This window comes from Mirounga leonina, unplaced genomic scaffold, assembly GCF_011800145.1.
Source record: "Mirounga leonina isolate KUSES-001 unplaced genomic scaffold, KU_Mleo_1.0 Mir_168, whole genome shotgun sequence".
Classification (NCBI taxonomy): Eukaryota; Metazoa; Chordata; class Mammalia; order Carnivora; family Phocidae; genus Mirounga; species Mirounga leonina.
Genome location: NW_023270426.1, coordinates 54254566 through 54282203, shown reverse-complemented (window position 1 = coordinate 54282203; position 27638 = coordinate 54254566). Strand labels below are relative to the sequence as shown.

At 35.7% G+C, this 27638-nt stretch overlaps 1 protein-coding gene across 2 annotated transcripts in view; it reads left to right on the top strand.

The window, feature by feature from the left end:
- The window catches only part of EDIL3 (EGF like repeats and discoidin domains 3), a 392993-nt gene that overhangs the window by 213284 nt on the left and 152071 nt on the right, over positions 1–27638 (top strand). For both annotated transcript variants that reach the window (XM_035014793.1, XM_035014792.1), the window contains one exon: positions 11762–11875. In XM_035014793.1, the coding sequence (XP_034870684.1) occupies positions 11762–11875 (114 nt within the window). The remainder of the gene's footprint in view (positions 1–11761; positions 11876–27638) is intronic.

The window sequence follows — 27638 nt, the reverse complement described above, 5'->3', positions numbered from 1 at the left end:
GTGTGTTTCCCACTTTTTTGCATGCCTATTAATCTTGACTGGATTTCAGACATGAATTTTACCTTGTTGAGTATTAGGTACTCTGTAGTCCTTTATAGCTTCTGGAGTTTTATTCTCTTACACAGTCAAGTTACTTGAAAACAGTTTGATCTTTCTGGGTCTTGCTTATAAGATTTGCTAGGTGGGACCAGTGAGGTTTTAGTCTAGGCTAATTATTTTCTACCACTGAGGCAAAGTTCTTCTGAGTCCCCAGCCTGGGGGGAGCTCCAGTGTTACACCCTCTGGCCCACTCAGATGGTTCCTTCCTCAGTAGTTTCCTTACTGGCATGAACTGATCCATGCTCTGCTGAATTCCCGAATGGGTGCTCTGCAGATTCCTGTGGGCTTTCTCTGTGCCCTTCCTCTCAGCTCTTTGTCTTTATCTCAGAGGGCTGGCTAGGCTCCACCTGGATTCTTCCTCTCTACGCCACAGCCTGGAATCCCTCTTAAGGCAGTAAACCTGAGTAATTGTAAGACCCACCTGGTTTATTATTGTCCTTTCTTTCCTAATGTCCAGTGTCTTCAAAACTGTTGTTTCATATGTTTTGTCTGCTTTAATTTTTTGGTTGTTTCAGACAGGAGGACAAATCTGGGCTATGTCTTGGCCAGAAACTGAAGTTCTCTTGAATCCCAAGATTTTAATGAAAAAAAAAAATGCCCATTTGGCATACTTAATAATAAGTATGGGAGAAAAAAATAAAATATCGAAAGTAATGGCTCGTAAGCAGTGCTTTTTTGGCCCTGAGTAATGAGTTGGTTGCTCGAAGCAGATTCTTCCATGGTGGCTTTGAGTGTGGCAGATGTTTTGTTGCCTCCAGGTCTGCCAGGAATCCAGGAAACCTCCTATAATTATGTAGATGAGATTCTCAAATTAAGGGAAATAGAGCCACTCAGTTCTTTCACCTTGATGGGAACTGAAATGAAATTTAAAAAGAGTGTTCTCCATATTTACCAGCCATAATTTAAGTCTTTCAGCTCTAGCACTTAGTGATCTGTCAGCCAAAATATATAGCGTTGATGTTCTCATTTAAAAAAAAATAGTGAATGTCCCCATTTTAGAAAGAAATAATATTAAGAGTATCTGTTGAATTATCCCATTCAGTGGATCAAACTTTCCATGGGCCTTGCAATTATGTGGATAAATAATATCTTTCATGCCTCTCCAAGGGAGGGCTGCTCTTCTGTAGAATATTTATGAAAATGCAACCCATTTATTTTACTCTGATGATAGCCCCAAAAGTAGAAATATCTGTGTACAGAAAGTCTCATTAATAATGTACCTACATTTCATTCAGCAACATAATCAAGAAACATTCTATAGAACAATATGTATACAGATTAGTCCATATTATAATAATGTCGATCATTCTTTTTACAGTCCTTCCAGTTTATAAGATTTTCACCACAAATTACCTCATGTAATGTTCACGGTAGTTTTAGAAGTGTAACAGAATTCATGATTTTAACACATTTGTAATTATGCCTATAACAAAATTTCAAAGATATTAAAATGTAGGAGCAGGAAGTATTCTTATTTTATTATCTGAGTCTACATGTATCTGTAGGTAAGAGTTGATTCATAGAGTTCTTTTTAAGAAATTAATTCTATCTGCATGGAGCACTGGGTGTTATGCACAAACAATGAATCATGGAATACTTCATCTAAAACTAATGATGTAATGTATGGGGATTAACATAAGAATAAAAAATTTAAAAAAAATAAAAATTAAAAAATTAAAAAAAAGAAATTAATTCTAGAACTAAGTGAAATTATTTTTCTGTATATACAAAATTTAACTTTGTAGCAGTACCAGTGATTTGAATGTGACATTGTTTACGTGCCTTCATTGGTTCATTATTTTTAGCATAAGTTACTGTCTTCATTTTTTTAAAGAAGCCACAGTCATTGAAGGGAAAAATAATTCAACCCAGTGAACTGAAAGTTCTAATTTGTTCCCTAACAAGCCTCTCTTGTTAAAAATATACCTTAAAGGGAGATACTGGTGTTAAGTCTTTCTACTTACAACTTGTATATGAAGTAGAATAAGTGGTTACCTGCAAGTTTCATGCCATTTTTATCACCAACAATGTTATGAATTAAATTGCTGATAGGAGTGCAAGCACTTTAAAAACCAGATTGGCATTAGCTACTAAAGCATATGAATGACTCTGCCATTTCACTCAGGTATACTCCCCCCCCATATCAGTATACTTGTGCATCAAGAGATATGTACAAGCATGCTCACTGACGCTTTTATTTCTAGCAACAACATAAATGCCATTGACAATAAAAGGGAAAATGCATCATGGTACATTTTACTGTGAAATACTGTAAAGCAACAAAAATGAACTCACTGCACCCACCTGCAACAACATTGTGAATGAAACCACAAACAAAAGAACACATACTGAATGATTTTTTTTACTCTGAAGTTCAAATATAGACAATAAATGATACTCTTTTAGGAATGCATATTTAAGTAGTAAAATTATAAACCACACAAAGAGTGAGTCCTTGACTGCCTTCATGAGCAGGAGATGGGTTACCTTTGTGAGGCTGGAGATATGAATGGAAGTCGCACGTGAAGGCTTTTGGAGTGCTAACAGTGTTACTGTGCTTGACCTTGGTGCTGGTTACACAGGTTGTCTCTTAACAATGATTCATTTAACTTTATTGTTTTGCGTGCTTTTCTGTATGTATGCTGTCTTTCAGATAAAGATTTTAAAGTAATGTGGATTATCACCCCTGAAAAATAAAAATTTCAATTGTATAGGTATAAAATATATCCATGCCCTCTCTAAAGGAAGAACTAAAACAAATATTTATTTCATCTGAATGTAAAGTTAAAAAGCATGTATAAAAGAATATAAGAGCCAAAGAAATCTGTTTCTAAGTAGAGAGGAATAAAATTAGAACAGATGCCCATTAAGCCCAAATCACTTAAGATTTTGAGAAAAATTTCCAAGAGAAATAAAGGAACTGGGGGAAAAATATATAACTGAGATTTTTAGGACTGGATTCTTTGACCTAAAGCATCGATGCTAATATTACTAAGACATTATAAACATTTTGAGATCAAGGACCATACATTATCCCATATCTGTCCTCAGCAAATAGAGTAGAACCCCAAAGGAAGTATGAAGTAATGGGGAAGAGGGAGTACTAATACTTTGCAGTGGGGGTGAAATGTACTGGTGAATAGCATAGATTCTTGAGACAAATCTTCTAGGTTTTAATCTCAGTTTTACCACCTGTGTGACTCTGGGCACGTTATTTACATTTTCAATGTCTCAATTTCCTCATCTGCAAAATGGTATGTTCATAGTTACTAGCTCACGAGGGTGTCATGTTACATATAAAATACTTAGAAAAATATTTGGCACATAGTAAGTAATCTACAAGTAGGTGGATATACTCATTGTTGTCAATCCGTTGTCATCCTGAAGTGTTGTTTGTTCATATTTGTGTTATTGAGGCTTACATAAAGGTAATTCTAAACTCTAAAGATTATAAACCACTCTGCAGAAAGCAAGCAACAAATTTTAGTGTTAGCAAAAGCCTGAGGAAGACTCGTTTGTCAATAATAATTTTCCACTGCAGGTGGTCTTCCTTGAGGTCTGCTGAATGTACAAAATGGAAAGCATGACCATATGCTGAAAATTAAAGTGCTTATATAAAAGGAAAGAAAGAAAATGTGGAGAAATCACATTCTGGTTGACAATTCAAGCAGCATTCCCAGATAAAATACGGGATGCCCAGGTAAATTTGAATTTCAGATAAACTATTTCTTTTGTATAAGTCAGATGTTGCATAGACATCTTGTATTTTTGTTGCCAAATCTGGCAACCCTAAATATTAAGGAGTTTGTATGTTTAGTTTCACACCAAACTAAATGTTTAAACGTACATGGCCATAGCCATCATGTTATGTGGTCTGAGTAGTATGGATTCCACATAAAATTCCTTTCTGACATTTTGAATTATTTTTCCAAAATGTTCCCAGTAATGAAATTCTAGGTATGTGAATGAGCTTTCCAAAATAAAGATCTCTTCAATCCCATGCCCCTTTTCACATTCTTCAATTCTCTATTAACTCCCCAGAATCCAAAGACTAAAGTTCAAACTCCTTAACTTGATTTGTAGGGCCATAAAAATCTTGTCTACACTACCTAGTAACTGCTGTCCCTAGTAGCTCCACACACATAGTCCCTGTGCTTATCTAGACATCTAAAAGTATTCAGTTCTTTCCGAAAACATTGTGTTCTTTTATATTCCTTCCCACTAAAAAAATTCCTGCTAATCCTGTAAGCACCAACCGCATACTACCTTCTGTAAGCTATCTTCCACATCTCCTCTAGGCAAAGCCATTGCCTGTTCTGTGTTCTCAGTACCTTTTATGTGTAATAGTGTAGGACACATATTTCACAGTCTTATTATAATTATCTCTCTTCTGAATGGAATTACAGAAGATGAGATGGCTTAGAAAAGGAACTGATCCCCATTCACTGATGTATCCAGTCATATATTTTAGGGCTTGACTCATGGAAGGAGTTCGTCAAAATTTTAATGAGTGAATAAGTAAGTGAGTGAATAAGTGGGTAAAGGCAACCATATGAGTCATAGTTATGCTTCCAGCATAAACGTCATCTTAACCAGTTATGAGTTTCTGATTACTCATTCTAAAAGAAAAATATCCAAACTAGCTGATTATCAGTTTGAACCACTAAAACTACAGAGAGCTGCAAGTGAACAAATTTGACATGCAGGTGACAGAACATAGTAGTTAATTCTGGATAAAACATTGTTACTATGAATGTATATATATATAATAACATACCATAATAAAAGTAGGAAGGTAAGAAGCTAGGAAATATATGACTTCATACTTGGAGCAAAGAACTATGAGATAATGAGGAGTCACCCTCAAATCTGTAGAATAATGAGATGCATATTAATTTAGAAAAATAACTTTACAGAGTAATTAGTTATAACTCTAGATAACCCAGAAGCATTCTCACCAGTCAGCTAGACTCCTCTAAAATCCAACATTCCCTAGTCTCCTAGACTGGTTTAGTTACTGATACTTAAATTTTTTTGAGAAACTATGCATTCATTCTCCTGTTAGGATACTTGTTACTTTCTACTGTAACTGGATTATTTCTTTGAGTACCTACTGTACCATAAGAGCCTTGAGAAACGTAAGGAGCCATGATATATTAATCTTTTCATTCTTAGCACATAACACAAAACTAAGGATGAATAGATGAATGAGCAAAGGTTCTACATGGTGGTTGTCAACTCTACCTTTAGACTTGCCTGAACTCCTGTATAAACAATATTACTCCCTTCGTTACACCCAAGTCCATTTAAATCAGAATCTCTGGTGTGGGGCCTTTGCATTGGTATGTTTTAAAAGTGCTAGTTGTTCGGGCACCTGGGTGGCTCAGTCGGTTAAGCGTCTGCCTTCGGCTCAGGTCATGATCACAGGGTCCTGGGATCCAGCCCTGTGTCATGCTCCCTGGTTAGCGGGGAGTCTGCCTCTCTCTCTCCCTCTGCCTACCACTCTCCCTGCTTGTGCACTCTCTCTCTGTCTCTCTCTCTCTCTGTCCAATAAATAATCTTTAAAAAAATAAAATAAAAGTTCTAGCTTTTACTTATTTTTTTTTTTTTAAAGTTCTAGCTTTTAAAACAAGCATTGTCCTAACTTCATTTTCCTTACCGGAACTCCTTTAAGGTAGGCTGGTACACCTGCCCCAACCAAGGCATTCACTATTACAGTATAGTTGACAATTCTTCAGGTCTCTAATATTCTCATTCTTTTCTACCAATCAACAAATATCTATTGCAAGGAAGTTACTATGCTGCATGCCCCTGAGGTAATATCCTTAGAGAGAGGTTGTTCTTTGGTCCATATTTTACCAGAGACATTGGTTCTTTTTGGCTTCTACTATATGTTTTTTACATAGGTTTTATTTCTGATTTTTTTTCAAGGCCTCAAATATTTGAAGTATAGCACCCTCTTGATTACCCCTCCCCCAGCCCTTCTTCTATCTCACTTGTTTTTTTCTTTATAAGTACCTTAGAATAGCTATCTTATCTTAGTAGCCAAATATCTGAATAAGTGAAATAAAGCCCCACTGGAAAAATTTTATATGCAAACATCCTGAAGAATTGGACTTTACCTGGATACTAGTAGCAAAGATTTTTGCATCTAAACTGAGATCTCAAAATAAATGCTAGGATGCCAGGATACAGATGAGCAGAGTATCATCTTTGTTAGTAAGTGGTGAGGGATAAATTTCTCTTAGACTTGGGTTTGTTTGTTTGTTTTACACTATTGTTCTAGGTAAGTGAAGGTTATCAATGTTATTATAAAAAGGTTTGTGATATGTTCTGATTAAAGAATTCAGATTCTAATTTGCTATTTTAAAATTAATTACTAGTGAATTGGGCCCAGAAAGGACTGGGAAATCCTGTAGATAATTCTGATTATGGCATAATTTAATTCAGTATCTGAGTGGGAGAATGGAATTTCTAGAAATTCATCATAATTTATTGAGACTTAAAAGAAAAATTGAAAAACCATAGGTTTTAGATAAGAAAAATAAATAAAAGTTCAAATTTTAAAAGTCAGTCACTCTTGGGAGGTCTGGAGAATATTTAATAGCTGATGGGGAGCCCAGGGAAGATGGGTTGTTAGGATCAAAAATAGCAGGCTCTTGAAAATAGACTCTGCTGGCTAATTAACAGTCAATAACAATACTGCTGGAGAAAAGATAGCCTAAGAGAAAGGAATAAGGAAGTTGAGACATTATGTCTTTGCAAAGAAAAAAAGAAGGGCTTTATCATCGTGTCCTTTTAATATATGAAAACTAGGGTGCTCAGCCTGAAAATTAGTTGTTCCTTCTTGATGTTCATGGGCCTGGATGTACTTGGGAGGTATTTTCATGATTCAATTAAATTATCTTTGTCTCCACTCAAGAGGAGGTTAGATGGATTTCTACCCCAAGAAGAATTGGATGACCTTCTCTAAATGGTCAGTACTCAAAATACTCTAAGCCAGGTTGGCAAATAAATGTAGTTGCACTATTGGGGCCACATGGCATCAACCTGAGGACTCTGGGTAAACTCAAGGATGAACTGGGACACTGATGGACCAGGGGTGGTACTTTCTATACCTCCTACTCTACATATTACAAATGTGAGACAATTTGAAACTAATTAATTAATTATTTAGTTAATCAAGTAAATTTAAAAGTCTCCAGAGGAGGTCCCAGGGAATTAGTCTCCAGAAATCTCCATTTCATCTCTGGCCAGCTAGTAGAGTCTATAATGAAGAATGGGATTACTGAATATTAAAATATAATTATCTGAAAAGAAGTGACATGGTTTCTGTAGCAAGAAATTATGCCCAAGGGAAGCCATTTTTTTGAAGTCTCAAATAAGGAACTAACAAATATAATTTTGATTTTCAAAAATTCTTTCTAACCTACCACTCCAAAGTCATTTTCATGGGCTTTAGGGCTATAATTTGCACAATGATGGGTCTGACAAGATCCAGAAAAAAAGACTAGGAGTAACTGAACACTTCTCAGGATGCAATTGTGTATAAGGTCATGAGTACTCAGAGTGATGTTATGAATATGTGTTTGTCAATTCCTGGAAGAGGATTCTTATAGTGAAGTCTCCAAAGTGTGTATGGGTTGACATTATTTCTATTAGTAAAAACCTAAGCCTAAGAGGGTAGACTACCAACACACCTTTATAAGTCTGTATAAGATAGGCTAAGTACAACATAATGATAAAGGTACAGAGTCTAAGTTACGCATATAGTATGAATGAATTTGTGTAATTAGTTACAACAGAGCAAAGGGCCTGAAATCCTTGTGGAGCACTTCTTTCTTTCAAAGAAATGCATGCTGTTGTGACCAATTATCTATTCTCTCATCCCTTCCTCTCTTCTCCTTTCTTCCTTTACCTTGCTTTTTAAAAAGCATCATGTGTTTATATCTGGAAATCCATGTTCAGCTCTTGTCATTGTCCTCAGTCAGACAAGATGGTAGGTAGCAGTTTTGTGCTTTTGGAACGAGGGATCAGAACTCAGCTGGTTGTCTTAATTATAAAATCCAATTCTGAATGAGGCTGTTTTTTTTTTTTTTAAATCATTCTCATGAAGCAGTCATACATATAAAAACCCCAAAAATGATAGCTATTAATATTATAAATGAACTGTAAATATGACCAAATATGGAAATTCCTATTTTGTATGAGGACTGCTATGTCAATTTTTCTTGATTATAAAAGAATGTAGTATATTACACTATGTTTGGAATAGATGAGGACTTTTTTCTGGAAATGATAATGTCTTGATCTATGATAAAGAGAAATGTATGTGATTTATTACAAAGATGTTTAGTTTTCATTTCATTACATTATATTCTGTGAACATTTATATCTAGTCTTTAATTAAACATGATTTATTCAAATTGAGGTCTGTTTCCATTTAGATTGCTTGCAGTGTTAATCACAGTGCAAATAGCCTTCACCACTGAAAGAACTCCTGCATTATACTAATATATAAACACTTCCATGTAATTTGTATGTTATCTGAGTCTACCTGTTACTAGATGTGTACATATGCAAAAATATTTTACTTTTTTGGCTACTATATTAAAAGTACATATCTCCTTTAATGTAACATTTGTATTTTTACAAATATTAAATTTAAAGTAGGTTTGTTTGGTTTTTTTTAGTTTAAAAAATCAAAAAATGCACAAGCAATAAAAGGTCATTCTTTATCCAGAATTGAGCATGGATATAAAGCATTTTCTCCTCAGCAAATGCAATTCCAGTTCATTTTACCTTGTGTTAACCTCTGGATAAAGATGAAACTGTTGTTTATTTTAGAATCTGATCTACTTAATTATAATTTCCTTTTTAGATGATGGTAGATCTGTCCTGATGATCAAATGGCTAGAAAGTTCAAAGGTTGATTTGTCTCCATTAGATTCACATTCACCTGTGTTAAGTAATATTTATTGTGTTAATACTTGGAAGAAATAAGGAAGCAAAGAACAAGAGTACCTGCATACCTTACAGACATATAAAATGATTCTGGATAGTTCTCACATCATTGACTATGAAAACTCCCTTCTATTAATGTTTTAAAGCAGCAAGAGCTGGGTTTGGTTTTACTTATAATATATAGTTCAGTATTAAAATGAGAAAACACTTAGAGCCTCTTACCTGAGAATTGAAACATATGTTGTACCTATCAGCATCAAATCCTGTGTGGGTCTGTCTGTTCTGCTTTCCTTCATTTCTTATTTCTATACCAAATATTGGCTTCACTAGGTCTATCTGAAGTACAAGGGTACAGAAGACACCCTCCCATCTGGCTCCAAGTCTTTAGTGCCAAAAAATAAAGGACAGTTCCCTCCACTGGCATTAATGGTTCATCATAAGCTGGCTCCTATCTACATGCTCTGATATGGGGTCTCAGCACTCCCCTTCCCAAGCTGGACTCCAAACAGGCTGGCTACTTGTGTCCCTGAACACATCGTCATACCATGAACGTTTCTCTTCAGAGTTGTGCCTTATTCTGGTTTCCTGTTTAGAAATATACTACCATCTCCATTCTGTTGTTAATCTTAATTAAAGCTTTCCTTCAAGATCAAATTATATTTCCCTATGTGGTCTTCAGACATCAATACTCAGTTTCTTCCTCATAAGTATATAAAATAATAACTTGTTATGTCTAACTTTACAAAATAAGGCATGCATTCTCTAACATGAAGATTTAACTTATTAGCCCTTGACATATTCTCATCTGAAAAAAAGATTGTAGTCAATATGATGCAAGGAAAGACATAGTAGGCATGTTCCCAAGTAGCCAATTATTGCTGTTGCCTTACATTCGGCTGACTATAAAATAAATAGCACAGTGACTTTGTGCTACTTTCAAAACATAATGAAAATATTTTGCATGTTAGTCCAGGATAATCCACACTAAGTGAAATTTTGTTTAAGACTAAAAAGAGCTAAATGTTTCATCAGATAATGAATAAATGGCTCCTTCCTTCCTTTTCTCCCTCCTTCCTTCTGGAGAATTTTAGTTTCAAATATTTGGGAGTTTGTTATATTTTATAGCACATAGTTGTATTTTTAGAGATTATCAGATTCTGATTTTATCCTATTATTTGATGTCATAAAATACTCAAATTATTTAGATTCTTTCTGAACATAGTTATGAACTGTCTCTACTCTCAAACTGTGACAGTCAACCAGAAATCAAAAAGGATGGCTTTTTCAGGGAAAGTCATCATCTGCCTAAGGAAATTTAGACCAAACTTTTACAGTAAGCTTAAAATGAGAGGGTGACCAACTCTGATACCAAGAGAAGACACTGTTTAGAAGAAAAAAAGTTAAAAGAAAGAGCAAAATAGAGCTTTTGTAGTGTTTTGTTCTTGTTTGGTCTTGAAGGAGTAATTTAATGACCATAATGCTTTAAGCACTGTGAAAACCCAGGACTTCAGAATACCGTTTTGATACTTTGTAGTGTATCAGAAGGTCCATTACACATCTGGAACTATTTGTTTAGATTGTCTGCACCACTATTTCTGATCTTTTGTTAAAAATTTTATCAAAAAACATTTTTTGGTACCAGTGGTCTCCTAGATAGCATGTGGCATTTATGGAGATACAAAGAACAGTGCAGGACAGGGGCTACATTTGTAGGGCTCACAGTTTAGGTGAGAGGGTGAAAGGCACAGATACAGACAGTTCCTAGGTAATACTATTCTGGTCTGTAAGGAGCTGTGGGAATAAGAGAGGAGAGAGAGTTCAATAGAAGTAGATGACAGGAAGAGAATGCAATGGGGAGCAGTTATTATCCATCTACTTACTAGTTCCCACACGACCCATCATGGTGCTGCGCTTAGAGGGAATGATGTGTATCAGTGATGGATGTTTGACTGAATTAGTCATTATTTCTTTTTTCATTTATGATCATATTCATTGTATCTGTTGTCCAAAATTAGCATGGGAATTAGTACAATTTACTGAATGTTTTATATTTCATATGATTTTGCATGAGGTATAATAATGGTATATCAAAGGTAAGTCCCTTTAGTCATCCTAATTTTAGAAACCCTTGAATGAGATTAGGAAGTGATCATCATTTACATTTATTATACTTTGCTTAATGTAACGAGCTTTAGCTATTAACAGTAATTTGCTTCTCATCGCATTCATCAAAGGCAAACTATTTAGAAACTAAAACATCTCTGTCAGTTAGAATTTTAATGAATTAAGATGAAATGAGAAGTGTTAATTGGCAGTTGTTGCTGCAGGGGAGGTTTCTAGATCTTGTAAGTGATACCAATTCATCTCTCTATCAGGGTTAATTTGCTTGATTTAATTCTAAAGATACACTGAATATTTCCCCACACTATTCATATTTATTTTCAGGATTGGAGAAAGTTTGCTTCTGTTGGTCTTTCATTTGGATTCTCAATTCCAGTTGAACTTGATTATTAATCAGTTGTTGATTTTAAGCACTATTTCTATTATTGACTGAACACACATATACACACTCACAAACACACAAAAGTAATTGCATTACTTAGATTTTGTTTTACTTGAAAGGCCTAAAAGCTTCCAATAGCTAATCATTTTTTTTACCAATAATTCTCATTTTCTCTGTTCTTTCTGTTTCCCTCAGACATAAATGAATGTGAAGCTGAGCCTTGCAAAAATGGTGGAATATGTACAGACCTTGTTGCTAACTATTCCTGTGAGTGCCCAGGTGAATTCATGGGAAGAAATTGTCAATACAGTAAGTATTCATATATGTATATATTTTTGTTGTTGTTTGCATATCCTCCATTTATTATGGAATCTGGGTCAAAATCAATATAGTTTGCTTTTAGAGTTTATAATTTATTGAAATGGCACATTTCATATTTGTTGTTGTTAATGTTATTAATATACGTCTACTCTCCAGGATAGAGCTCAGCGCGTGCTAGGCATAGAATTGGCCACCTTGTGGTCTGAAAGGAGGGCGGCATTTCTCAGAGGTCCAAGTGCGTCTCCCTTATGAATCTCATTTTGGCTTTTGAGTATGTGTATGACCTACATTTCCACCAGAGTGACCACTCTGCTTCAGACAATAAATTCAAGGCACTCTAACCTGATAGCCTGTATCACAAATAAAAGGAGGATTTCTATTGAGCTGGCATTCACATTAATAAGAAATTGACACACTGTTTATTGGTCTTTTTGGAAGCCTAAGAGAGTAGGGTCTTATATATCAAACGATAGGACAGTAATTTGCCTGAAGTATTTACAAAGAAGCAAAAAGCAACCCTTCTTCCCCAAAAGAAACAAAAACTAGGAGAAGGTAGTAACAGGATTATAGTCAGTAGGATGAAACCAGAATTGGGCACAAATACATGCTAATGAGAACAATAATGATATAGCTTAGTAATTGTTGGACACTTATAGAAACTCCATAGCACTACTGCTTTGATGTATATTATACTATTAGAGCATCACATTATGCAAATTTAGAAGGCAGATGTAGAAACTGAGACACATAGGCTATGTGGTTTGCCCAGGCTCTCTCAGTTGGTGACAGAAGCAGGACTAGAAGGAATGTAGAATCAGGACTTGTGATTCCCAGTTCAGTGCATTTTCCTCTAAACCGAGATATCTCTTCAGATAGAATTAAATGAGAGACGATGGACTCTGAAAAACAAACTAAGGGTTCTAGAGGAGAGGGGGGTGGGGGGATGGGTTGGCCTGGTGATGGGTATTAAAGAGGGCGCGTATTGCACGGAGCACTGGGTGTTATACGCAAATAATGAATCATGGATCACTACATCAAAAACTAATGATGTAATGTATGGTGATTAACATAACATAACAATAATTAAAAAAAGAATTAAATGAAATAAACACAAAAGCACACTATACCTCCTCTCTCTCTTACACATGTTCATGAGCGCACACATGTGCACATAAACACAATACACACACACTCGTTCCTTTTTAGCCAGAGTAACAATTTTACATGTCACTTTCCTTCTCTTCCTTTCCCTTTGACAAGGATAGTTTATAAATTAAAACAGAGAAAGTTACTTAAGGATTTATTTGGGTTATGTATATAAACAAAATGAAAAACTTCATTAAAATAATGAAATCCTGAATATCAAAGAAATACCTTGGATGGGGGGAAATTTTCTAAGTTTAAAAATAATTGGAGAAGACATTAATTGTGAGTTGACATAGGAACCTTCAGGCATGGAGGTATGGAAGGAAAGGACAGCCTGAGTAAGCAGGTTGATCATACAACCAAATAGACTAGTGGCCACCCAGTCAACTGACCTAGAAACCTTCCTGTAAAGCATATAACTGACCATGCAGTAAGTTAACTTAATTCAGATTCAATTGGTCCTTGACCCACCCAGATATAACTCTTACATTCTTCTTTTCTTTGGTTTTGGGGGCTTGCAGATGGCTGTCCACTTAGCATTGAAAGTTGTACTAAAAAGCACCCCAAGATACCTGTAAATGAATATTTAATTACCATGATGAAGACCAAAAAACTAATGTCAGTGACTATTTGATTTCCATGTAGCCAAAACAGGCATGGGGTGCCAGAATAAAGTGCCTTCAGACAGTACTAGAACTTTGGCAGAGCTTAAAAGTATGCCTGGCTATGAACATGACCCATAGGAGGTCTGGCCAGGGGAGCAATAGGAAGATGAGACCTTCCCATTTTCCTAAAAGAAGAGCCCTGTATAGGGGACATGTCATGGGAAGCCTGCCTAGCAATGAGCGTCACTCTGAGGTGGTCAAGCACTAGCTCTCTGAATGCCCTGAAGAAGAAGTGATGTCTGAAGTTATAGGCACCCTGGGACAAGAGACCTAGGTCTTGAAGTTGTGTGTATGTATGTTGCCTTCCTGTGTTGGCCAAGGAGCAGCTAGATAGTCAGTTGCCTACAGGTTGAAAATGGAAGGAGACCTGGATGTGAACTAGATGTTGAAACTGATGACTGAAGCCTAAAATCTCCATCAGAGATTTTGTTGAGGTCACCACATCTAAAAATACCCTTGAAAAGAAGGAAACTCGATTGATTATAGAAAGACATATTGAAATAGACCTTGAACTTAATTGTCACCAGTTTGTGTCTAGTGTCTTTCTATTGTTTAATAAATGTGTTTTCTTTGATTTAGTTTCATATTTATATAATCTTTATATTTAAACTCAGACTTCTCTTTGAACATGAAAGCAGTAGTGACTTTCTTAACCCATCATATGCTCTGACATTCTCCCAAAGAGATCAGAAAGAGTCACTTAGGATACACTGTAAAATATGTTCTAATCGGGGTATTTGTTTTTACTGTATTGATCTGCAAGAGTTTATAATAATTTAAGGATCCTTAATCTCCCTACTGTTTCAGTTTCTAGGGATATGGTTCTGCTTTTTTGTGTGACTTCTTAGAATTGTTAGAAATCCAGAGTAAGAAAGAGCATTCTACCACAGTGATGCTGTAGTACCACACATTGAGAACTTAAAGTACTCACTCACTACAGGGCACACAGAAACACCTGCAGATTACACATAGTGCCAGCTCTAAGCTGATTGAGGTTAGGATCCTGGGAATTGACAGTACATAGATTATAATCAGTGTGCCCAGCATCCACTCTGGAGTAAGATTTATAACCTTTCTTCTGAACTTTTTGTCATGTCCCACAGGGGTACCCATGGGTCAGCTTATGCCTACAGTTATGGCAGAGAGGCCATTTGTTTTGGCAGATATTTCAGAAGGAAGAGGAAAGGGAGAATAATGGAGACTTAATGCTGGGTGGGTCAGAGGATACCATACTAAAATGCTGGCATCCTTGTGTTCAAATCCAAACTGACTTCACTCTAATCTTGGGTATCTGCACTCATATTATTTCCCTTCTTCCATGATTTTCTTATATCTACTGATGGGTTAATTAGGTTCTGGTATATTTTAAAATTAAATCATTCTCAATGCCCTCCCAAGTAATAAATAATAAAAGATATTGCAGAGGAATGGAATTTCCTAAATACATCTATACCAAAGTAATAAAGTATAAACACAAATAATAAACTGGGAAGTATTTATAATAAAGGTGAAAGGAAAATATTTCTTATCCTCAGTTTATTGTTTTCCAATTCAATAAAATTAAACATAACAGAAGAAAGAAAACATCAAAAACATGAACAGAACTTTCCTACAAAGGAAATTTATCATATTATAGTTGAGTTATGTCTTCATCTTTACTCTTCAGTATATTTTGAATTTATAAGGCTTATAGTACCTTTGTGATCTGAAAAGTATAATTATATTGTAAACATCTACTTAGTGAGAGAGCACTACATATGTGAACAAAAAACCGGACTGACCGTGAATCACTCCGCTTCTTCCTCGGACCCCATATCCCTACCCCCTCTCATTTCACAAATGGAAATATAGATGAATGGAAACAGATGAAAAGCTAAGGAGGAGCAGAGGCTAGGTGACACTTGAGAAAGAATATGGAAAAGAAAAACGAGGAGAAGGGAAAGAGTCCTAGGAACCATCCCAGGAAACACACACACACACACACACACACTCTCTCTCTCTCTCTTTCTGTCTCTGTCTCTGTCTCTGCCTCTGCCTCTCTCTCTCTCTGCCTCCCTTGTGGGCAGAGAATTTTAAAGTAAAGGAGGTGACAAAAAAAAAGTTTATCAAAAGACATAAAAAGTTCCCATGAGACAATTTTACTAGAGAGAGGCCCTTCCTTCCTTCTATTTGTGCTTCTTACATAGTCTGTTCTTAACTCTGCTGCCAGAGGGAGTCTGTTAAAGCAAAAGTCAATACACATCACCTAGCAGTTCAGAATCTTCCACTGACTTCTGATCGCACACTAAGTGAAACTTAGTCCCCCTGTTTCCTGAGGCCAGTAGGATCGGCCTGTGCCTCTGCCCTATTCACTCAGCTCTGTGACCACATCTCATGGGACTCTCCCTTGCTTGTGCACTGTTTCAGCCGCACTGGCCTCCTAACTATTCCTGGCACACACCTGGTGCAAACCTGGCACATCCTTGCCCTACAGCATTTCCGTTCCCATCTCCCCTTTTCTGTAATATTCTATTATGATGTTATGAGTACTCCAATGCTTCCTTTGGGTCTTTGCATAAAGGCATCCTCCCAATGGGGCTTTCCTCAGCCTCTCTACCTCCCTACTTCAACAAACCAAAACAACACCCACCCCTTTTTCTGTTATAGTTTTTCTCCTTAGCACTAATCATTAACATATCATATTTTTACTTATATATATATTTTTATTGACTATTCCTCCAGTGGAGTATATCCTTCATGAGGGAAAGAGTGTACTATTATAAACACATTTGCCAGAAGAGAACTAGCAAATGGTGGGTGCTCAATAGACATTTGCTAAATGAATGAATGAATGAACCTAGCGTTCTGAGGTAAGTATAGAAATGGTATCTGATCTCTCAGTGTCCTCAACTACCACCAAGTTATTTTTTACCTGACTTCCCATTTTTTTAGTAGTATGCTAAAGATGCTTTTGCCAGTGTAATGAAATATAATTTGGTATATTAACTGATACTCTGTAAATCATACCACAAGTTGAATTGTTTTCCTTTGACTTTGATAAAATCTTTTATAACTCTATTTTGCAATAGGGTTATGCAGATGGATTTTAAACAAGAAAAGTAAACAAAGACTCACCATAGCACATAGCACATACCCTCCCCGATGCCGAGCAATGTTGAGCACTTTTTCATGTGTCTGTTGGCCATTCGGATGGCTTCTTTGGAAAAATGTCTGTTCATGTCTTCTGCCCATTTCTTGATTGGATCATTTGTTCTTTGGGTGTTGAGTTTGATAAGTTCTTTATAGACTTTGGATACTAGCCCTTTATCTATATGTCATTTGCAAATATCTTCTCCCATTCTGTCAGTTGTCTTTTGGTTTTGTTGACTGTTTCTTTTGCTGTGCAAAAGCTTTTTATCTTGATGAAGTCCCAATAGTTCATTTTTGTCCTTGCTTCCCTTGCCTTTGGCGATGTATGTAGGAAGAAGTTGCTGTGGCTGAGGTCAAAGAGGTTGCTGCCTGTGTTCTCCTTTAGGATTTTGATGGACTCCTGTCTCACATTTAGGTCTTTCAACCATTTTGAGTGTATTTTTGTGTGTGGTGTAAGGAAAGGGTCCAGTTTCATTCTTCTGCATGTGGCTGTCCAATTTACCCAACACCATTTGTTGAAGAGACTTTTTCCATTGGACATTCTTTCCTGCTTTGTCGAAGATTAGTTGACCATAGAGTTGAGGGTCCATTTCTGGGCTCTCTATTCTGTTCCACTGATCTATGTGTCTGTTTTTGTGCCAGTACCATACTGTCTTGATGATGACAGCTTTGTAATAGAGCTTGAAGTCTGGAATTGTGATGCCGCCAGCTTTGCTTTTCTTTTTCAACATTCCTCTGGCTATTTGGAGTCTTTCCTGGTTCCATACAAACTTTAGGGTTATTTGTTCCATTTCTTTGAAAAAAGTGGATGGTATTTTGATAGGGATTCCATTAAATGTGTAGATTGTTCTAGGTAGCATTGACATCTTCACAATATTTGTTCTTCCAATCCATGAACATGGAACATTTTTCCAATTCTTTGTGTCTTCCTCAATTTCTTTCATGAGTATGTTATAGTTTTCTGAGTACAGATTCTTTGCCTCTTTGGTTAGATTTATTCCTAGGTATCTTATGGTTTTGGGTGCAATTATAAATGGGATCGACTCCTTAATTTCTCTTTCTTCTGTCTTGTTGTTGGTGTATAGGAATGCCACTGATCTCTGTGCATTGGTTTTATATCCTGCCACTTTACTGAATTCCTATATGAGTTCTAGCAGTTTTGGGGTGGAGTCTTTTGGGTTTTCCACATAAAGTATCATATCATCTGCAGACAGTGAGAGTTTGACTTCTTCTTTGCCGATTCAGATGCCTTTTATTTCTTTTGTTGTCTGATTGCTGTGGCTAGGACTTCTAATACTATGTTGTCGATGTGTTTGTTTGCTTTTGTTATTAATTGGCTTATATAGTTTCCTGCTCCCATGTTAGGGGCATAGATATTTACAAACGTTAGATCTTCTTGTTGGATAGAGCCTTTAAGTAGGATATAGTGTCCTTCCTCATCTCTTATTATAGTCTTTGGATTAAAATCTAATTTTTCTGGTATAAGGATTGCTACCCCAGCTTTCTTTTGGTGTCCATTAGCATGATAAATGGTTTTCCACCCCCTCACTTTCAATCTGGAGGTGTCTTTGGGTCTAAAATGAGTCTCTTGAAGACAGCATATCGATGGGTCTTGTTTTTTTATCCAATCTGATACCCTGTGTCTTTTGATTGGGGCATTTAGCCCATTTACATTCAGGGTAACTACCAAAAGATATGAATTTAGTGCCATTGTATTGCCTATAAGGTTACTGTTACTGTATATTTTCTCTGTTCCTTTCTGGTCTATGTTACTTTTAGGCTCTCTCTTTGCTTAGAGGACCCCTTTCAAGATTTCTCGTAGGGCTGGTTTCGTGTTTGCAAATTCCTTTAGTTTTTGTTTGTCCTGGAAGCTTTTTATCTCTCCTTCAATTTTCAATGACAGCCTAGCTGGATATAGTATTCTTGGCTGCATATTTTTCTCGTTTAGTGCTCTGAATATATCATGCCAGTCCTTTCTGGCCTGCCAGGTCTCTGTGGATAGGTCTGTTGCCAATCTAATGTTTCTTACAGTATAGGTTACAGATCTCTTGTCCCAAACTTCTTTCAGGATTTTCTCTTTGTCTCTGAGACTCATAAGTTTTACTATTAGATGTCGGGGTGTTGACCTATTTTTATTGATTTTGAGGGGGGTTCTCTGTGCCTCCTGGATTTTGATGCCTGTTTCCTTCCCCAAGTTAGGGAAGTTCTCTGCTATAATTTGCTCCAATATACCTTCTGCCTCTCTCTCTCTTTCTTCTTCTTCTGGGATCCCAATTATTTATTGTTTCATCTTATGGTATCACTTATCTCTCAAATTCTGCCCTTGTGATCCAGTAGTTATCTCTCTTTTTCTCAACTTCTTTATTCTCCATCATTTGGTCTTCTATATCACTAATTCTCTCTTCTGCCTTATTTATCCTAGCAGTTAGCGCCCCCATTTTTTATTGCACCTCATTAATAGCCTTTTTGATTTTGACTTGGTTAGATTTTAGTTCTTTTATTTCTCCAGAAAGGGTTTCTCCAATATTCTCCATGCTTTTTTCAAGCCCAGCTAGTATCTTTAAAATCGTCATTCTGAATTCTAGTTCCGACATCTTACTAATGTCTGTATTGATTAGGTCCCTGGCAGTCGGTACTACCTCGTTCATTTTTTTGAGGTGATTTTTTCCATCTTGTTATTTTGTCCAGAGGAGAATAGATGAATGAGAGAACAAAATGCTAACAGGTTAACAACGACCCCAGAAAAATATACACTAAACAAATCAGAAGAGACCTAAAACCAGGGGAAAAGAAAGGGAAAAAAAGAAAAAAGAAAAAGAAAGAAAAAAAAAACAAAATATGATCAGATATGATCAGGCTGGTGCATAGATCAGTGTCACACACTAGATTTGGGGTGTATTTTGGTCTAGAAGAAAGTGCCTCCCAAAATTTTAAAGAAAGGAAAACTTCTACATGTACAAAAATAAGGGTAAATATGATGAAGGGATGGAATATGACTGTAAAGATGAAAATTATAAAAGATTTTATAAAAGGAATTGGTAAGATAAGTTGGTTGAAAAAAGAAAGAAGAGGACTTAAAAAAAAAAAGGAAGAGAATGTGATCAGGCAGGAGACTAGAACAAAGCCATACATTAGAGATTTAGGATATATTTTGGTCTGTTAGAAGAAACTGTATCCCAAAATTTTAAAGAGAGAACAACTTATATATATATATACCAAAAATAAGGTTAAGTACTATGAAGGGATAAAATATTACTCTAAAAATGAAAAATAAAAATGTTTTTTTAAAAAGGGATTGATAAGATGTTGGTTGAAAAAGCGAAAAATTCAAAAAAAAAAAAACTAAAAAAAATAACTTTGAAAGACTAAAGAATCATGGGGAAAAAAGGCATGAATTCTATGTGCTGTATTCCCCTAGTGCTGGAGTTCTGCTGTTCTCATTGATCGGTGAATTTGGTCTTGGCTGGCTGTTCTTGCTGGTCTTCTGGGGGAGGGGCCTGTTGCGATGGATCTCAAATGTCTTTGCCAGAGGCGGAATTACCCTGCTCTTGCTGGGGGTGGGCTAAGTAATCTGGTTGGGTTTGCTCTCGGGAGCTTTTGTTCCCTGCAAGCTTTCTGCACAGCTTTGAAGGACGAGAATGAAATGGCAGCCTCCCAATCTCCGCCCCAGAGAAGCTGAGAGCTTGGGGCCCCACTCCTCATTGAGCCTCCAGAGAAAAGCAGTCAATCACTCCCATGTCCCCGGTCTCTGACTGCACTCTGTGCCTACCTGGCCTGTGACCAAGCATTTCTATCTCTGTCACCCGACTGGGTGTGGAGTCTCCAAACCTAGCAGATCCCTGCGGTGAGCTCCCGGGCTGCTCCTCCCCGGGGAGGAAAGGGAGTCTCCCTGGATCTGCCGCTTGTTGGCTCCCTGCTGGAAGAGCAGTGGCCCAACTGTGCCGCGGATCATGGTTTATGGCAATTCGAGCTGAGAACCCGCTCCTCGGCTCCATCTCTGCAGCCAGCTTCCCTTCTCCGATACCTGGGAGCTCTGCCACACTCAGGCACCTCTGGTCTTTCTGTGACCCTGAGGTCACAGAAAGGGAGGGTTCCACCCCCGGCTTAGCCACTGGAGCGTCATCCCTCAGCGGAGCAGACTTCTAAAAGTTTCGATTTTGTGCTCCACGGCTCTATCACTTGCCAGTAGCGGCTGACAGAGGCCCCCTCCCCTGCCGTCTATCTTCCCCAATATTGCCTCGGATTCACTTCTCCGCACGTCCTACCTTCCAGAAAGTGGTCGCTTTTCTATTCAGAGAGTTGCTGCTATTCTTTTCTTTGATCTCCTGTTGAGTTCGTAGGGGTTCAGAATGTTTGATCCCTACCTAGCTGAATTCCTGGGACCAGACGAAATTTAGGTCTCCTACTCCTCCACCATCTTGGTCCTCCCCCCCCATTTAGGCCACTTCTGCATGCAGACATCTTGTTAATTTATCTTAGATCATTATTTATTTCTTATCCATTTCAAATATCAGGTAGACCTATATGAATGCTGTGATGTAACTACTACCACTAGTAAGTCTTGAAAATATAAAAGTGGTAATTTTGGATATAACTCTTTAAGTGGTGTTGACAGACTGATCTCGATATCTGTGTGCATATAATCACAAAGATTTGTTTTTCTCAGATTTTTAACCTTTCTCTGTCTTTCCCTCATTTTTACATGCCCTTCAATTTTAAGCAATTTATTAAGACTATCTTTGCCAGTGTGGGTGATGGGCATTAAGGAGGGCACATGATGTGATGAGCACTGGGTGTTATACACAACTGATGAATTATTGAACTCTATACCTGAAACTAATGATGTACTATATATTGGCTAATTGAATTAAAAAAAAAAAAAAATTACCTTTACCAGTTCAGTTAAGTGAAATATTTTTTTTTAAAGATTTTATTTATTTATTTGAGAGAGAGAGAATGAGAGAGAGCACATGAGAGTGGGGAGGGTCAGAGGGAGAAGCAGACTCCCTGCCAAGCAGGGAGCCCGATGTAGGACTTGATCCAGGGACTCCAGGATCATGACCTGAGCCGAAGGCAGTCGCTTAACCAACTGAGCCACCCAGGCACCCTAAGTGAAATATTTTTAATATTAGTGATATACTACATTTTTAAAACCTAAATATATTTTTAAATTTTCAGTTAAACAATTAAAAGCAAGATGTTTAAGATACTACTTTAATAAATATTATTTCAAAATCTATGTGAATTCTTTATCATAATGTATGTCTTTAATTAATATAGCTATTACACATTTTTACTTTATAAGGAATAAATTTATACCTAACTCTCTTATGACATGATGTCCAATTATGTAGTAATAATTATTATTATGCAAATCAATCACCTATCAAACATAGTCAGTAAATGTAATATTTCAAATGTTAATAACAAAAGTTTTAATACTTGGCAAAAATCTGCCTATATTTTTCCAGTAATTATTTGCTAATTATATTTGTAGGTAGGCTAAGGCAATAATACTTCTGATTTAAATATTTCAGTTTAGATTTCCAGGTATTGTTCATACAGCTTATCACTTCCTTTGGCAGATCTCAATTATTTTTAGCTTTATTTTTCATTTATTTATTATGGGGAATTTAATTTTTATTATTTTTAATTTTAATTTAAGTTACATTTGAATGATATGTGAAAATCATTTATACGTGCTGATACTATTTATTATAGTATTACAGCCATTCTCCTAATTATAAAGTCCTAATTTATATTTCCTTATTGTTTTTAAATGGTATAAGCTCAAGCGTTCAGCCATTTTCATACACAGCTTGAAAGGAAATGATGATGAACTGGAATGAGAAACCTATTCTCATAAGAAAATATATGCTTTGCTGTGTATGTTTAACAGAACGTGATGTTTAAAGTAAGTGCAATGGAAATTGATAGCACTTTAGTTAACTAATCTAAAAATAACTAGGATTGTTTTCATTGATTGGACTATACGGCCCACAATAGCCATATATAGTTCCCTGCTGGGTGTTTAAATGTGACATGATTAAATTTCAGAAATGGGACTCAAATTCATTTTCATCACTGATACTATTTCTGGAAATTAAGATAGTTACCAAGGGATCTCTTATAATGCAACATCCAAACTACTATGCCAAAAAGTATTAAGACTTGGATGGTTTCAGAGAGTTTTATTAAAAATGAAAACTAAAATCTTCAACTGAGGATAAAGTGATGTTTCTTGAGTGTCATAATTGTCCAATTTTTAAAAAATTAAGCTTTATAATCTATCCTGTAGCCCCTACCCTAAGAATTCTACCTATAAAATAATAAAGACAGAGATGATAATACATGTGAACATATTTTTAAAAATATAAATTAATATTTCCATATCTTCATTTTTTGGGTAGATGTAACTCTTTAAACCTTTGTTACAAATGAGCTAGTATGTATAAATACACAAACATATACAACATACACTATATAAATGTACATGTGTATCTTTCCTTTTGATAGCAATGCTGCCAAGTACATTTGTACAAGTACAACCTTATGCAGTGAAAATTGTTAAAACATTTTATAGATAACTAAATTATGTGATATTTATTTTTATATGCTCAACACTTAATCATTGCTTTTGTAAATAACTAAACACTCTACCATATCACCAACTAGCTGTCATATGATAATGTTGATTTTAATTTAGACTTTTACTGTGTGCCAAGACTGTCCTAAGTACTTTAAATATTGATTTATTTAACCCTCTTAACACTCTTTCTAGTGGGTTCTATTTATCAATGGCTCCATTTTACAGAGAAGACTGAGCATGCTCAGTAAATAATTTGCCTAAGTCAACATGGCAAGTCAACTGTGGTCCTGGCCTTCCCTCCAAGCATTGCAGCTGCAAGAGCCTGCACTCCTAAGCGTGATTGATTCTGCTCCTTGTAGGATGAAAGGAGCACTGTTCATTACACTGTATGCTGTAAGAACATTTGTACTTGAGGGGTGGCCTTGGCGAGTGTTGGAAGAGTAAGAGGAAAGAGCACAGACTTTGCATTCAGATAGAACTGGGGTATAAACTCTGGATTTTCCTCTTTGTAACTAAGTGTCTGGATAAATTAGTTGCCCTTTCTGGGCTTCAGATTTCCCATCCATCAATGGAATTAATATAACCATTTGGTCTATATAGATAGGTAGAATAAAATTAACAGCATATATAAAGTACTTAGTAAAATTGTAGATCAGTGAATGTTATAAATAAATAATTGCATTAATAAATGAAAGGACACAAGGATCTTTGAGTTTTTTGAAAAGCCAATACCAGTGATCCCACCTTTTCTTTTGTTATAATTTTGTGCGATTTTAATTTTTTGTATACTCAAACAACTAACCTATCTTTAGTAACTATGCGCTTGAGAACAACTTGTGTAGAAGTCAGGTATAATGTCTTGCATACCATGTTTTAGTAGTACATTAATTTAGGAAATTCTTGGCATTAATATAATTTTTAATAAACAAATATCAATCCAACCAAACCATTATAGGAGATAGGAGTTGCTTTGTTTTTTTAAAAAATGACATCACATACGTCTGAACCACAAACATCTAATTTCATTTCTTTTTTTTTTTTTTTTTGGTGTAACGTTCAGTGACTCATTAGTTGTGTATAAACCCAGTGCTCATCACATCACATGCCCTCCTTAATGCCCATCACCCAGTTACCCCATCCTCCCACCCCCCTCGCCTCCAGCAACGCTCAGTTTGTTTCCCAGTTTATCCATGTTTTTATGTTTGTAATTATGGTAAGCTAACCCTGCTGTTGGATCAAGTATTTTAGTGAATGGTAAAGAGAAACTAATGGTGGAGTGAAAAATTCCAGTATTTTCTTACTCTAAATAGATGAACAAAGATTATAGTTTTGTGCCATATAACACTAAATTCCTACTCTGCTATGTCCAGGTACGACATAGATTCAAAAGCAAAATATAAACAAATTATGATATAAAATAAAGAATATTAAAAATAAGAGGTATTTATCAGGAAGTAAAAATGAAAATTAATACACATATAAATTTAGTAAGAAAATTACAAAGTTCATTATTATAATATAGAAAATGTATTCATTCAATCATGTGATCAAATAAACTAGCCACAAATATTTATTGATTTTTTTTTCTTAACATTAGTGTGTACAGGTTTTGAGAACATATATGAATGAATTCATTCATTCACCAAATTGCATCCAACAGTAGCCACCCACCAGAGCTGGGGCAAAATGGTAATTAAAATAAATTCAGTTCCTGCTCTCATGGAGTATATAGATTAGTGGGAGAGAAAAACAGGAATTATATAATATCTAATTATAAAGCATGATGAGTGCTATGAATGAAAAGAAAAGGGAGCCATTACAAGGGTGACTGTTCTGTTTTGGGGATTTAAGGAAATGACATTTGAGCTGAAACCAGAAGAACATATAGTAGGTACCAAATGGAGGGTGATGGAGAGGGGAATTTTACAAGAAAGATGATTTGCACAAGGATAAATATACCCTTTGTCCTTTAGAATCTTAATATTTAGTGGATGGCTTCAGTTCCTGTGTAATCATCATGTGATGATATTTTTAGGATGATCACTTACCTTTTAGGCCCTGACAATGTGGGGTCAAGAATAGTCGATAGCAAACAACATTTATATATTAAACATCCATCTCATGAGCTGTCATTTTGCACAACCATAAGGGATTTTTAAAACACCGAAGTAGACTTTAACTTTTGTAAATATATCAAGTCAAAGAAAAGCAAAAAAAAAAAAAAAAAAGAAAGAAAGAAAGAAAAGTAAAAAAACCCAAAAAATCATTAACTTGAATCCTAGTTTTATTCCAGATTAAAAAAAATCTGTTCTGTTTTAGAAATTTGAAATGACATGCTTTAGCAATGTTTTTGTCTTTTAAAGCATCACTTGAGATAAATTTAACAATACTTTCCTTGAAATACATAAAATTAGGCATTAATCTGGAAATCTAATAGGACAGGAGAAGGACAATTTGCCTCAAGCTTTCACCTTTTGCAAACATAATAAAAAATTAAGAAATCAACTATGGATTGATAAAAGGTATATATTCATGATTAATTGTATAATGTTATATCTAAGATACATAATATTTAAAGTCTACCCATAAATATATAGAGATATAAACGGAAATAACCATTACTACAAATACTTGAGTATAAATTATTATTTGAACTTAATTTCTCACAGTCTTTTTAAAAAGATGTGACAATAAGTTTTAAAAAAAAACAAAACAGAGTACTGTGCAAGTATATCAATAGCCCTCAAGGAAAGAAATGGTTCCAACATTACTGCAGGATGAAGTCTTTGCAACAATAAACATAAAAAATTGACTCAATGACAAAACCGAATTGGATTTTCTGTGTCTGACATGCAAGTTCCATCTTCAATCACATGTCTCTGGGTATATTTTTCCAAATGTTGTCCAACAGTTTTGTACAGACATATCACTTTGAAAGTTTACCTGTTGTACCTTAAAGTGATGATCTAATAAAGGAAAGATAGAAAAAAATATCTGCAAAATGCTCAAATAGACCCCCGGGACTTGTTAAATTCCTCTAACAAATTGAATCAGATTCTCATTACCTGACAGTTTTGTACTTGATTGCAAATAATTACTGAAACATCCAGTAAGATCTTCTTGATTTTCAAATTGTATTAACATGCCCATTCTCTGCTGAACTGAGTATGTCCAGGGGTTAACGTCTAGTCTGGCATTTATACTCCAGGATAAAGCGCATTCTAATATTTCCTAAGTCAAAGATGAAGTATGCAGAGATCAGGAGGGTTTGGGAGCAGGACAACTTGATTTCACCCTCATAAAATTTAAAATTGTATGGTTAAAAAAATTGTATTTTTCTCAGACTGAAAATATCAATTTTTTCAACCATCACTGTTCCTCCCCTTGTAAAAAAATTTTTGAAAAAAGAGAAGATAAAAGGAAGAACCCAAATAAAGTGTATACAATATAGAAAAAAACAAAAATCTGGGCGCCTGGATGTCTCAGTGGGTTAAGCATCTACCTTCAGCTCGTGCTTGCTCTCTCTTTCTCAAATAAATCTTAAAAAAAAAAAATCTATAATGAAACCACTAGAAAAGAACTCATCTGATGAATTTATACTTTGAACATGGTTAAAACGTAATTTGTGGGCTAGTCATTATCCTGTACAGATGGTAACATGGCATTATGAGGTGCTTAGGTAAAATTTAGGGTTTGAATTATCAAAGTGGGTATGAAATGGTTATTTCATAATGGAGAAATTTGAGGCACAAACCACAATGGCCTCTCCCTTTTTCACATCCACCAAACAGCAGAAACAAATGCTTTTCTCAAATAGGAGAAAGGAAAGAATATAGATGATTTCTGATCTTTTGCACAATTTTCCATGATTTCCTGAAATCCCAAGAGTTTCAAATAGTTGCAATAAAATTTTACTGGCAAGAATGGAGCTAAGTTGGGCAGAGATAGCAACAACTGGCATGACCCTAGTCCCAGTTTTCAACTGAATCAGAGACTTGAAAAATGATGGCTTCCAGCAGCATGTAAGACAGAGAGTCACATACATGTTTTAAGTGTCATCTTCAAAGCTATCTTCTTCAGCTGAAGGATAGGAACACAACAGATCCCTTTCCGGCATAAGGCATACTGAATTGTAGGCACAATTGGCATATCTGGTAAGCTAGTTATTAAAATGCTGATGATAGCTTAAGGAAGCATTGCTAATTAAGATTCAGATTTAGGG